At 36.4% G+C, this 14,766-nt stretch overlaps 1 protein-coding gene across 1 annotated transcript; it reads right to left on the bottom strand.

Annotated features, from left to right (window-relative positions):
• Window positions 1–1,022: 1,022 nt before the first annotated feature.
• Window positions 1,023–10,832, bottom strand: LOC113040064 (cyclic AMP-responsive element-binding protein 3-like protein 3-A). Its single transcript, XM_026198299.1, has 10 exons — window positions 10,626–10,832; window positions 10,261–10,374; window positions 9,769–10,003; window positions 9,438–9,571; window positions 9,163–9,273; window positions 8,974–9,080; window positions 8,683–8,751; window positions 8,515–8,599; window positions 6,441–6,537; window positions 1,023–3,160 (listed from the first exon to the last, which is right to left on the bottom strand). The coding sequence occupies exons 1-10, from the start codon at window positions 10,644–10,646 to the stop codon at window positions 2,847–2,849; spliced, it is 1,287 nt and encodes a 428-aa protein (XP_026054084.1). The 5' UTR covers window positions 10,647–10,832; the 3' UTR covers window positions 1,023–2,846.
• Window positions 10,833–14,766: the final 3,934 nt, after the last annotated feature.

Raw genomic sequence — 14,766 nt, 5'->3', positions numbered from 1 at the left:
ATATAGATACTATTACTATATACTATATATATATATATATATATATATATATATATATATATATATATATATATATATATATATAGTTATATATTTAGTTATATAAATGTATATAAGCTATATAAATTTCAATTTTTTTATTATTATATACAAAAGGTATGCAATCTAATCTTAGCATGTTGTATTTTGCTACAAAATGTATTAAAGTATATTGCTCTCTCTATCTTTCTCTCCCTCACACACACACTTCATCTTTCTCACTTTATAGGTGCTTGTGTGTGCTGAGCCCACCTCCAATTTAATTTACTCCAATTCAATTACTCTAATTTATTTTTTTCTCTTTCTCTTTATCCACCCGTGATAACTTCAGTCACACACAAGCTTTTCCCCCCACATTCAGACTTTTAATTGCAACCCATAAATATTGGAAACAAAATATTGAAATCCACACAATGAATGTGATGAGAGCTTATCGATTGGAGTCGTTCGTCTTAGTTGTTGGGTTCATTTAGAAGATTACTGAGCCAAGAATTGCACAGTTTTTGCCTTGAGGAGCACAGAGTTAGAAATGTATTTTTACAAACGTCATGCATCAAATCAGCACCAGATTAATCAAGTAAAAATGATGTCAAAGCGAAGAGACACACAGTGTCCTGTGGATGAAAGATGCAAGTTTATCTCTGTATGGTTAAAGAGGCGCTGCAAGATGGAAACCTTGCTGAAAAGTACATTTTAATTACATTTGAATACTATTACTGAGCTCAAGATTATGCATAATCTATACATCCTCTGTATTTTTTTTCTAAGTTTTCTTATCTTAAAGTGTCTTGAAGAACCTCCCACACGTTTTCTCATTCCTGGGCAAGTTATTTGTCAAGGATGCTCATATTTGTTTTTACTGAGATCGCTTGTTCACCTGTTCTTCTCATCTGCACTGGCCTCATTCTGTCCCTTGTGACGTCCAAATTGTTCTGAAAGGCATTTACGCGTTGACGTCGACAGACAGATAGTTGTCCATTTCATAAGACATATTTTACATTTATTGGAAAAAGCAACAACAAAGGCAATTCAACACAACGTATTATTGAAAAAGCACATTTGTTATCAAAAGCAATTTATGCACACTAACGTGTTCTCATTCCCGAAAAAATTACTTCAGCCTTCAGAGTAATACCCATAAAGCAGAACTGTCTTCAAAGAGAAGACAAGCACAAGGCAGCACTTTAGGACAAACTTGCTGAAGGATTCCAGATTTAAAATTCATGAATTGGAATGAGCTGATTTTGTATTATTATTATTATTATTATTATTATTATTATTATTCACCTCAGCTGTAGTCCAAGTACTACATTGACAGAGCAGATGGTTCTAACGTCTAGTGATCACAGCCATAATATATACAGTGGAGTCCAAAAATCTGATGCTGCATCTAGGATTTTAATGCATTTATTTTCAATTATTTCAAACTTTAATCTGAAAATAAAAGTAAAATAAATATTTAACATTTGACCATGGCATTCAGATTTCATTGCTTGCATTGAACTCAATGAAACAAATTCATTCTTTTTTTATTTCGACTGTTCACTCAAACTGTTATTTTTATGTTTATTTTATCGGGCCACACAATGCTCTGAATAGGCCTACTTGACTCTAATTGGTCAGGTGCAGCAGCCTGATATTTCCAAAGACTATCTAAAAGCCTACTTAAAGGTGCTGTATGTATGATTGACACCGAGTGGTTGAACTAGGTATTGCAGTCCAAATTCAAAATATTGGACAAGTTTTTTCTTTTTTCACCTGGAGCCGCCTCAGACTTGATGCACACACAGGTTGCCAGATTGACTACACAAACAGGAAAGAGAGCACTTGACGATGAATAAAATGAAATACACTGTTTTCAGCCAACTGGCAACCCGAGGTGCCGAAACACATTTGGGTAAGCGGTCAGTGGATGAGTTTCACAAACCAAAACAGAGACCGACATTCAGGCCCGGAACAGACATTTTCAAAGGAGAATAGCTGACTGTAGCATTGTTTTTCAGATCGACAAGTATGTTAACTTAGCATGTTTCTAAAACATCTGCAAACATATTATGGTATTTTTATGCTTTAGTAGAGTTAAAAAACTTACAGAACCTTTAAAGGGACTTTGATGTTTCCCATAGCAAGGCTGTGTCTCATTCCACTCATCAGAGCAAATAAAATCGGCACTCAGGCTCTTGTTTTATACAAACACAACTGTCGCCATCTTGCATCCCAGTTATTGATTGTAGTGAAAATGACATCAGAGCAGTATTAATGTCAATATTATTTCATTATTTCAACATTCCTCATTCCTCAACATTCGTTGCTAGTCCGATTGCTTTGTACTTTTTATAGTGGACAATTTTGTTTAAGCATAAGTTTGTAAATTCCATATTAATATGCCATGTTTATTTAGCGTGTGGATTAAATAAACAAGCAAGATAATGTACAGTCAGTCTGTCAGTTATTCTCGCAAAGAATACGAGACTGTGCCTTGTTTTAAAACACGTGCACATTTTTGTTTGGACCCCACTGCATTTTAACGAAAAGTCAAAATTGCTTTTCTTCTTTCAGCTTCTGGCAAGCTTCAAACACGAGCGAATGCATTTCCATCATTCCAAATCAACAGATAAAACTGGACTTGTTATTTTATCCATAGTTTGATAATATATAAATAAGCAGCTATGTATACTGTGTCTTTTAAAATGACTTCAGCAGAAAGTAGAAAAACGAGCTTCCAGCAATCTGTTGGCTGGCTCCCGTCTTCAAAAGCGCTGTTAAAGTAGTTTTGACAAATCCCCGGGTAAATCCCCTTCTGCCCTTCACATGTCATCAGCGTGAGGACTCCGCCGCGAGCCGCGTCCCGGATTCAAGGTCACTGTCGCTACATGCCCAGTGATGGGGTCTCCATGGTGATGGTCGTCACGCTGGTCTAAACTGTGGTTGTGAGATTCAGAATCGTAATTGATGGATTCTTGTCTCCTGTGAAGTTTTCCCAGCAGTGACGCTATCTCCACCATACGTTTATCTTTAGAGAAGCGCGGGAACATTTTGGAGTCCTCAGACACGGAGAACGGATGCTCCAGGGCGCGCAGCACACGGGAAGACTGAAGGTTGTGCAGTGACCGTGACTGAACTGAAAGGGGTTAAAAAAAAATGTTAGAAAGTTATTCAAACTCCTCCTTTTAAAAAGTGTATATGTTCTTAAAAACAATAACGCCACTTAATATTTGTTAATTTGCACATGAAAATTGTATTTTTATTTAATATTTATTTAGAATAAATGTAGGCCTACACTCTCATTAGTTTAAGTAATTAATCTTGTAACAATTAACAACAGTGTCTACACATAAATCACAAGAGAATTCTTTCATTGTTCCCCTCGAATGTCGTTGGTGAAAATTCCACCACAGCGTCATCTCCGACACATCACCATATCACGCTGTAAGTAATTATGTTCTGTAACGTAAATTAATTTGTAAACTTTTAGGTAAATAAAATGGCCGACTCCTTTTGTCTTGCTAAGGCTCATTTCTGAACTTGCCGTTTGTATAATAAATACGGGAAAAAACTTTTTGTTTTCACACTTTTGCATCATTGGACACACACTGGAAATGATGTTCACAAATGACAGGCCTATTTATCTTAATTTCTCTTTAGTTTAATTTTATTTATTTTTTTAAGTGAACGCTCGAAATACACTAACACTTTAATAAGCTTTAATACATTAACTAACATGAAATAATGGAAACTTAATGTAAAGTTTTACAATTATTTGTAACCCCTTAATTGTCATCCTATTGTTTTTTTTAAATAGGCATGAAAGTGAACTATCCAAACTTATATTGTTAATTTATGAACACTTCGGAATACAGACCGAAGGTTGATCAAAAGTGGATTTTTTTTAATCTAATTTTTTTAGGTAAAATTAGATTTCCTCCAGTCATTGTTTAAAAAAAAACTTACAAACTTAATAGCTAGTGTTAGTGAAGTGGTCAGAGAAATCTTTCTGCCTCCACATAAGCTCCGCCCACAGGAAAAAAAAGTCACAAAAGGGTCTACCTTGGTAATCAAGTACACTAACTTTTAGGTGAAAAAATTGAAACAAACATTTTACAAAATAAATATTAAATAGTTAATTGATATCTCACTATTTATTAAGATGATAATATTTTTCTGTGGAATAATTCATATTTTTATGACGGATTTTAATAGTTTGAATATTGGACAAGGCATACATAAAATCTGCACATGAAGGGCATTTGAAAATTAGCAAATGTAATTTGCAACTGCTTGACTGAATGATGTAACCTTTATAGACAAAAAAAGATATACATCTGTTTTTAATAAAACTTTGCCACAAAAGTGCTATAATTTTAAGAAACACCCATAACGCAAAGATATTTAGACACTTTTTACCCTATACGTATTGTCAATCCCTCATAATCAAACTTATGAACTTGGTTTTGACTAGCTACAGTACAGGAAGTACAGGTGATTTTCAATAAATTAGAATGTCGTGGAAAAGTTCATTTATTTCAGTAATTCAACTCAAATTGTGAAGCTCGTATATTAAATTCTGTGCACACAGACTGAAGTAGTTTAAGTCTTTGGTTCTTTTAATTGTGATGATTTTGTCTCACATTTAACAAAAACCCACCAAGTCACAATCTCAACAAATAAGAATACTTCATAAAACCAATAAAAAATAAATTTATAAAATTGTTGGTCTTCTGGAAAGTGTTCATTTACTGTACATGTACTCAATACTTGGTAGGGGCTCCTTTTGCTTTAATTACTGCCTCAATTCAGCGTGGCATGGAGGTGATCAGTTTGTGGCACTGCTGAGGTGGTCTGGAAGCACAGGTTTCTCTGACAGTGGTCTTCAGCTCAGTCTGCATTGTTTGGTCTCTTCTTATTATTTTCCTCTTGATAATACCCCACAGATTCTCTAAGGGGTTCAGGTCTGGTGAGTTTGCTGGCCAGTCAAGCACACCGTGGTCATTTAACCAAGTTTTGGTGTGGGAAGGTGCCAAATCCTGCTGGAAAATGAAATCAGCATCTTCAGAAAGCTGGGCAGCAGAAGGAAGCATGAAGTGCTCCAAGATTTCTTGGTAAACGGGTGCAGTGACTTTGGTTTCCAAAAAACATAATGGACCAACACCAACAGATGACATTGCACCCCAAATCATCACAGACTGTGGAATCTTAACGATGGACTTCAGGCAACTAGGGCTATGAGTAAGACGCCTCTGACGTTGTCTGTGGTTCAACAAAATCCTCAACACATCTGTGTGTGGTGGCTCTTCATGCCTTGACCCCAGCCTCAGTCCATTCCTTGTGAAGTTCACTCAAATTCTTGAATCCAGTTTACATGACAATCCTCATAATGCTGTGGTTCTCTTGGTTGGTTGTGCATCTTTTTCTTCCACACTTTTTCCTTCCACTCAACTTTTTGTTAACATGCTTGGATACAGCACTCTGTGAACAGTCATCTTTTTTGTCAATGAATGTTTGTGGTTTACCCTCCTTGTGAAGGTTGTCAATGATTGTCTTCTGGACAACTGTCAGATCTGTCTTCCCCATGATTGAGTAGCCTAGTGAACTAATCTGAGAGACCATTTTGAAGGCTCAGGAAACCTTTACAGGTGTTTTGAGTTGACATGTCCCCATATTCTAATTTGTTGAGATTGTGAATGGATGGGTTTTTGTTAAATGTGAGCCAAAATCATCACAATTGAAAGAACCAAAGACTTAAACTACTTCAGTTTATATGCATTTAATTGATTTAATACACAAGTTTCACAATTTGAGTTGCATTACTGAAATAAATGAACTTTTCCACGACATTCTAATTTATTGAGATACACCTGTAGAAAGGGAATTGCAAGTTATTTTTCATCTATGTAGGAAATAAACATACAAGTCACTCTGTGACACATTTTTCCCTGTTCTTTTTTTCCTGAACTTCGACCATCCACTTCAAAAGAGCTGCAGTGCTCAACAGGATGCTAATCGAACAAGACTGTGACCAAGTGCACCAAACTTTAACCATGACCTACGCTTAGCCTGTAGAATAAGAATTGATTGCCTTCAGAAACACTGACAGCCGTTTGATGAGGACAAATTACAGCTTTTCTTCCACGCCGTTGATTCAGCGTGTGAGAAACATGACTAAGCTGTTTGCCATTCTTCTTGCCATTCAACTCTCTCAGTACTTCCAATAACTGTCTCAAGGTTTCAGTCCAAGCCTAATGGCTTGTCGACCAAATGATGCATTTCACTGATTGAAAAACCCTTCGTTCTTCAAGCATGACATTTTCCTCTCGAGTTAGCACTAGAGGATATAAAGTAGTTGTAATGGGGTTTTCCCCTCAAGGGCTGAATGGAGGAGATGTTTTGGACAGAAAACTCACCTCTCAATGGACTGAAGTCTCCATGTTGGCTGACCTTGGTATCTGTGAAGGGCTTCAGATTGGGCAGCAGAATCAAGGTGAAAGACAGAAGCAGCACCTGAGGGACAGAGGCAGATGGAAAGCTTGAGTGTACCAACACAGAAGGCCATTTTGTGAAGCATTACTTTGATGTAGCATGTATTTATGAGGTATGTTCTCAAGTAGCTATAGATCGGAGTTTCTTTTTATGTGATTATTTAGTTCCAAAGCCTCCTTCATGTTGAGGAACACTGATGATTGCTTTAAAGGAGAGTTCACCCAAAAATTTACATTAAGTAATTAATTACTTACTCTCATGTCATTTCAAACCCGTAAGACTGTTGTTCATCTTTGGAACACAAATTAAGATATTTTTGATGAAATCTAAGATCTTTCTGACCCTAAAACAATTATGGTTAACCCACTGATGTTGTATGGACTACTTTAACAATGTCCTTATTATCTTTTTGGGCTTTGAACATGTCAGTTGCATTGCTGTCTATGCAGGGTCAAAAAGCTATAATATTTCAATATTTGTTCAGAAGATAAACAAAGGTCTAATGGGTTTGGAATGACATGAGTGTGAGTAAGTAATGACAGAATTTTAATTTTTGAGTGAACTATCCCTTTAAGAGCACGTCAGTCAAAGTTTTGACTAATCATAAAACACAATGAAATTTACTTTAGTGTGAGTCTTTTCTTATTTTATTTTACATTTAATCAACTGAAGTCAACCAGAAATGGCATTTTCAATTAATATTACTTAAAATAAAAGCTTATCTTCAGTGTCCAATAATCCTCCAGAAATGGTGCTCAAGAAGCATTTCTTTTTATTAGTGTCATAATGAAAACAATGCTCCTTAGTTTTTTGTCTGTGTGTGTGTGTGTGTGTGTGAATTTTTCTTTTTTTCAGGATACTTTGATGAACATAAAATAAAATAATAATAATAATAATAATAATAATAATTTTAAAATAAATCAAATTAAATAATTTGGAATCTGAAAGATCTCAGTCTGATTTCGAGAGGCTTGAAATTATTTGAGATCATTTCATTCTTGTGACAGGATAAAATAATATTAAGAAATAGAAATATAGACATGATGGTAAGCAAAAACAAATCTGGGAAACACGTAAAGGGATCATCGAATGCTAAATTCAATTTACAAGTTGTCATAACATGAATGTGTGTTGGAAGTGTGTGTACTCATCCATCCTATAATGATGAAAATCTCATTAGCATTTAAAGCAACATGGACTAAAAAGCAGCTTGCTAAAAACAGAGCTGATTTTGACAGGAAATAAAGGGTTTTTTTTACATTACCATTGAGATATTTCTACCAAAATATATTATAGACTTTTCATTAAGACCCTTAAGAATAATATCAACTCAGAAAATATTGGCATCCCATGAGCCCTTTAAGTATAGGGACCAATTCTCATTAGTAGTAGCATGCATATTACTAGCATATTGGCTGTTTATTAGTGCTTGTAAAACACATATTGTCCATGACCATATTCTACATCTTTAATCCTACCCAACACTTAGACTTATCCATTTAACTACTAATAAGCAGTAATTAGGAGTTTATTTAGACAAAAGTTAATAGTTTTATTTATAGTGAGAACTATACCTTAAAAAAAAACTGTGACCCAAATCTGCATGTAGTTTTATTGTTATTCATTTTATTGAAATTTTAAAAAGTAATCTCGTTTCATCTTTCTTTCCTTACAGTGTAAAGTTTGTATTCGATTTGCATCTTTCTAGGGGATATTTTTCTTGGCACTGAATTCGGTTTGCTTACGGTGGGATGTGGGTTGAGGCATTTTCTGTAAAATTGCTTTGAAACAGTATTCATGAATCTGTAAATAAATGATTCAAATTGCAAATGCTTCTCTTCAGGTTTATACATCTAAAAGCATAGATAATATTTTCCAGACCATCTTTCAATAATTAATTGTAATACAGCATCGTATTTCTCTAACACAACATAAATGTGTCTCTATATCACTTATTCCCTTTTTTTATGTGCTAATATTTCTTCTTTTAACACTTACCAGAATGCAGGTCCCAGTCTGGGCCGTTTTGTTGGATCCATTCATGACCATCGCCTGCAGCCGACGCAGCTGTTCCATCAGGGAGCTGAAATGGACAGAGTGGGGTAAAAGTTTGATTCCAGGAGCCTGTAATGAGTGTGAATATTACCAAATAAATGATTCCCTCACATGTTGCATTTCTCCAGCTGGAAGACTTTCCTCTGCAGCTCCTGGCTGTGTGCGCTGCATGCCGCCATCCTACGAAAACAGATTCCCATAAGAACCATGTAAATGAAAACAGGTTGCAATCAAATCCACACTCGAGTTAATTCTCAGACACAGCAGTGAACTTCCACCTGGTATTTTGCCAGGAGGTTTGTGTTCAGTAGCTGCAAATTTCATCAACGCGGATTATGATTTTTACTCTGTGAATCAACGCACGTAGCTTTGCTCCATTTGTTCGAGCACAACAGTTGATACCTGCTCTCCAGGCCATCGACGTATTCTTTCTTCTTCTTCCTGCTCTCTTGGGCCGACTGCTTGTTGCGGATCTTTCGGCGGATTTTCTTCAGAATCCTTTCCTCGTACTTGATCATGGGAGGGAAGCAGAAACATTGAGCTACAAAGACTGCGCTCTACTTTTACGGTGTAGTTGCCAACTGACGGTACCTTGGTAAGCGGGAACTGATTTGGCAGAGTCAGTCCTTCCTTGGCAAGTAATCGTTTCTCATCCTCTGTGAGAATCAGCTCCCGGTAGGACTGCTGGGACACCTTTGTGGCCTGGAATATCAAATGGGCATGCAGGTAACAAATCCAATCAACGTCTCTGTGTGGCTGGATGGTCAGAAACCTATCGAGTTCACCTTTTATCTGCAGTCAAGTTCGCCTTTTCCCTATTCTGCCTTGTGTGTTTTACCTAGCTTCATGCCTGAGTGGAGACTCACGGGCTCTGGTGTGCCAGATAGCAGCAGGTCCTTGATAGTTCGAGGGAATCCAGTGTTCGGTTGAGCCTGTGGTGTTTCAGATGCACGCTGCATCCCTCCGGCCCTGTCTGGGAAGAAGCCAGTCTCCCAGCCATCTGCAGCAACAGATAATACTATTTATCTTTCTTTGTTTGCGTGTGTAGAGATTCACAAAGCTCAGGAATGGGGGCTTATCTTCTGAAAGTGTAGCAAAACCCGGGCACAATGCAGTGAATCAATAAGTAGGAGGCTAATCATCTGTGTTTACAAAGTCTCGAGTCACATGGAAGGTTCACAAATACTTGATACTCACTGAAATTAAAAGGAAAGTTGGTGTCGAGATTGTGTTGGGCCTGGGATACGACAATGCGAGGATTCAAAAGAGGGCTTGCGGTTGGCGGCGGACTCTCGATGTGATCCGAATGAGGATCTTCGCTGGTTCCGCTGTCGCTAGGAGAGGGCGACCAAACTGGAGATCCAGAAACAGAGTCGTACCCATCTAAAAGTGCGCTGAAGAAGTCCTCGTTACCCTGAGTGGGCATCCTCATCTGGCAATTGAGAATACAGGATGGTGAATGATGAGATATTGAATCATTTCTTTTGCGGAACACACAATAAGAATTTCAAAGAACTGTTTTCGTCAAAAACATTCTACAGAATATCTTCTTTTGTGTTCTGCACGAGGAATAAACGAGGAAATGACATTAGGGTAAGCGAATTATCAGTTTCATTTTGGGAAGAATTCAAATTTCCCTTTTATGTTAAACTTGGAAGACCTGAAAAACTTGGAAGAAGCCAGACTTACATGAGGGGCTTGGACTGGCCAAAGCTGATCGATTTGTGGTCCCATAGTCTCATGCCGTAAGATGCCGTCATTCTTATCAAAGAGCAAATCGAGTAATTCTAACCCTTCACCAACCTGAGACAGTGAATATAATTGTTGTATGTATCATTTGCTGCCAGTGGGATTCAATGGAAAAGACAGAAAATGGACCAAAGCACCAAAACAGTTGAAAGCAAGCAAATGTTGAAGACATAAAAGATAACTTTTCTATTTTTCTGAACTTTGCTCTGTATGAGATATTACACGGGCAGGCTAGATAACATAGGCTACATTTAATGCTAATTTTTCATGCAAAACCAGTTCAAATTCAAAGCATTATGACTTGCCTGGTCTGAATAGTGCTCCATTACTGTTACCCAGGGCTAACGCAGTCTATATCCTTGAAAAAAATGCCAAAAAATGGGACTTAACCAAAATATCTGTTAATCCTCACTCTATCTTTGTCATTCTGCTCGCCCAGGACAAAGTTCGAACTCCAACGCAACAATCAGGCCATCATCCTCTTCATTTGATTGGCTGCTCTTTGTTGAGATGTGGGAACACCCTGGAGAAATAGTAAAGTTTGTATTTCAGCCAGACATACAGCAATTCTGTGTTAGACATTATCAAGTAATAGCAATCATATTATCTGTTCGAGTCAGACCAGTTAAACTGCATCAACAGGGGCAAACTCCCCCCACCCCCCCCCCCCTCCCCCCCCCCCCCCCATAGTACCACACTTCCCTTCCCTTCCCTGGAAAAATCATTCTTTGGAATTATTTATATGTTTCAGTGCGCTTGCAGGTAAGGGTTTCAGGCATTTGTTGTGAATGGGGGAAACACCTGATGCAGAACCAGTTCAAAGGTCACGTTTTCCCTTCTCTCTGAGGTAATTTGACCTTTCACACAGTTTTGATAGTCAACAATATACAATATACATAATAAACAGTATATTTACTATAACTAGCTGTAGAAAGCAATTATTTTCAGTGCATTTTTTATTAATTGTTTTTGAATGATAAAGACCTGTTTTGAATCATACATATATACATATTACTATTATTATTAGTTTTACTGCATAATCACCTTTTTATTATTTTTAGCTGATTTCTAATCATTTTGATGATTATTAACTAATTCTATTATTAATTATACTGCTTCTCGGTCTTCACCAGACTATTATTCATTTTATTTTTGAACGGTTAATATCTGTTGCAATCTGAGCTGTTGTAGCCATCCATTTATATTATTATTTTTGCTCTTTTTAGTATGGAAATATTTTTTCTTTACTTTTAATTATTAGCAATTAAAATTTTATTTGATTAAATGATACTTTTATGACTTCACCAGATTATTATTATTTTTATTTTTTTTATATTTTAATATTGGCTACTGCTTGTCCGCCTTTTCCAGACTTGACTGTTTTATAATTCATAATTTAGATTTATTTATTTCTGAATGGTAATAATTCTGTTCTCATTTTCCTCTTGACGTCAGAGCTGCTTTGACTCACGCTGGAACAACTGTCATCTCATCAGGCACAGTGTGTCTTCTCATAAAACAAGTCTATCTCCATCTACTCTTATTTCATCATCTGCCGAACAAAACTTTGAAGCTGAACAGGCCCATCCAACTTTGAAAGCTATCCTGATTTACTAGGAATCATCTTTTGTGTAAGCTGTAGCTTTAAAAAATCATTTCTCATTCTCAGAGGAGATCTATTATGTATCAGACAGGCTTTGTTCAAATTTACCAGAGCCGTTTCTTTGCTTACTCTTCATTAGCAAGCACAGATTCAGACATCAATTAAGGCACAATGTCATTTGTATTCAGGGGAACTTTAAACACACATTAATGGCACCGTCAGGTTTACGTATGTCCACTGCGCTTACTCACCATCAAAGAAAGCAGCGTCACGCACACGGTTCAAAGCATCAGCCACTGTTTTACAAAGCACTCACGTACCTCTCCACAAGAGACATAATTAGATGGTGGAATTCCTACATGGAGTGTCAATTCCAGGGAAAGTTTGAAGGAAAACTGAAGGACGGACAGTTTTCCTGGATGTTTCCCCCTCTTCTTTAATACACCGATGTCTTAGTCATAAAAAGTATTGTTTAGGAAAAAATCAGTGGCAAACTAAGAGGCTTCGAATGTGACGCACAGATTTTTCCACACTGTTTCTATTAAATCCCCCTTGAATTAGGCAAGGCCACCAATGCTGCTTTACCACAAACAGAAAAGATTGGACACTTTTTACCCATTTTAAGCAATATTTTATAGGGATAGTTCTCCCCAAAAAATAAAATTAACATGATATACGCACTCACCCTCAAGCCATCCTAGGTGTATATGACTGTCTTTTCTCAGATAAATACAATCAGACTTATATTAATAAATGTCCTGGTTCTTTATAATGGCAGTAAATGGGTGTTGAGTTTTTGAAGTCCAATAAAATGCATCCATCCATTATAAAAAGTGCTCCACATAGCTTTTGAGGGTTAATAAAGGCCTTCTGAAGTGAATCGACACATTTTTGTGAGAGAGAAAAAAAATCAATCTCCGGTGAGAAGTTACGAATAAATACAATGTTTGTTCAAAGATAACAGGTCTTCAATACAATTCTCAAAACCTTAGCACCAAGAAATTATTAATTCATAGTTTATGGAACGTTATTTCTGAAACGTTTTAGTTGGATGTTCTTCTTACACTTTTTTTTTTAAATGTTACAACTTGTCTTAGAACATTTAGAAAACATTCAAAACTAACATTTCCATCATGTCTGCATAATGATTAAACAACATTTTATTTACTGTACTTTCCCCATGAGCAATCTGGACACGTACACGGACAGCGCGATGTGGACTACTTGTACTTACCGAAAGTTTACACTGATGGTCCACTCCACAACAAAATGATTGCACATCTGGCTGTTTTTATATTGTTTTATCGACGGATTGTACAGGTTGAAAACGCAACGGGCTTCTCACTGCCTGCGCATGTGCAATTGGTGCTTTTGAAGCCTACTGAAAAAAAAATGGAGGCACGCGGATGTCAGGAAAATGGAGAAACTAAATTTGAGCTGTCAAAGAGAATTTGTAGGAATGTCGGTTATGTGTTTTTTTTTTCACTGTAAATTATAAACTAAATTATTATTTTCTTTTTCACTTACAAAAACTACATTTAACAGGATTTTACTGTAAAATGAAATTAAACGAACTTGCGGGTTACAAATTGACATGGTTTTTACACTTTTTACCAATAAAATAAAAATCCTTTTGTACTTACCCAGTGTCACTGAAAAGTCCTAAGCATAAGCAGCCGTAACCAAAATCCCATGAGTGCGCCGACTGAAAAATATATATATATATTTTCAGCTCACTTCATTTATTGACTGATACTTTTTAGCCACTCAGACGGATTGAAGGCTCATGCGCCTGACCAAGTCGCTCTTTTCTGTCACTTTGATTTCACCCCAAGACAGACTGATGGTGTCCTATTGTGTCTCTGTCAAAAACCGTCTGTTCTCGGTTTGATTAAAATGGTTGTATTCAGTGAACTTGTGACCTTGACGTGGTTGCAGTCTCTTCTTCCTCCTACACCTCTCAACAACAGTGAACATTGTAGTCACATAGATGGTAAGAGCACAAATGCAATTGTATATTTTTTTTCTCTACTTCACATGCAGTCCACATGGGCTCTGTAACCATCTGGATGCTCCCGCCCTACTTGTTTTTCAGGGAACACATTCTGTCACCAACAAAGTGGATTGTGAGGAAAGGTGGTGGCCACATTTTGGAACAGCACCTTGGTTTTGCAGACGGCTATGAATATCTTTTCCCATTATGTTTCTGTTGCCTAAAGATTCTTTGTGGGGATAAACCCAGAGAATAAAACACAATGCACTGCAAAATGTCCTAAGACAAGAGAAATGATGAAGATGAACTGTTCCAGCATCAGATGACTGTATTTTAATTTGTTATACATGCAATGTTTAAATAAAGAATTTGATATTTTGTAATTATTCCGTCTGTTTTAATTGAATGCCAGTAGTGCATACAGTATGTAGGATAAAAATAAAAATGAATTCTATATAAAAATAAAATTATAAAATCAAATGAAATCTATATTAAAATAAATGGACTACAGTATTACACGGATGAATTACATTTTGTATAGTAATTTACGGTAAAATGGTACAGTTTGCTACTGTAAATCAAATACAGTTTAACACTGTAAATATTAATTACAGTAACTTACTGACAACAGTGTCATATATGTAATTGGTAGGTAGGTAGATAATGCTAAACTACTTATGCCAAATCTAAGCATCCTCAGTTGAAATGTATTAGTCCTAACACATAGTCTGGACTAAAAAAGACACGTCTTGCTGACATAAATGCAGATGTCAAATATCCGTACCCTTGTAGCCTACATGTGCTATCAGGGAAATGTCTGAAAACTTAAAGCATTTATTCGTGTTCAATT

This window comes from Carassius auratus, chromosome 22, assembly GCF_003368295.1.
Source record: "Carassius auratus strain Wakin chromosome 22, ASM336829v1, whole genome shotgun sequence".
NCBI lineage: Eukaryota > Metazoa > Chordata > Actinopteri > Cypriniformes > Cyprinidae > Carassius > Carassius auratus.
This window is presented reverse-complemented; position numbering and strand designations above follow the sequence as displayed.

Coding starts and splice junctions, on each gene's coding strand:
- LOC113040064 (XM_026198299.1), bottom strand. CDS start 10,646: ATGGAGCACTATTCAGACCAG. Junction 10,004..10,260: donor GGCCAGTCCAAGCCCCTCAT/GTAAGTCTGGCT, acceptor CTCAATTGCCAG/ATGAGGATGCCCACTCAGGG. Junction 3,161..6,440: donor AGACTTCAGTCCATTGAGAG/GTGAGTTTTCTG, acceptor AACCCCTTTCAG/TTCAGTCACGGTCACTGCAC.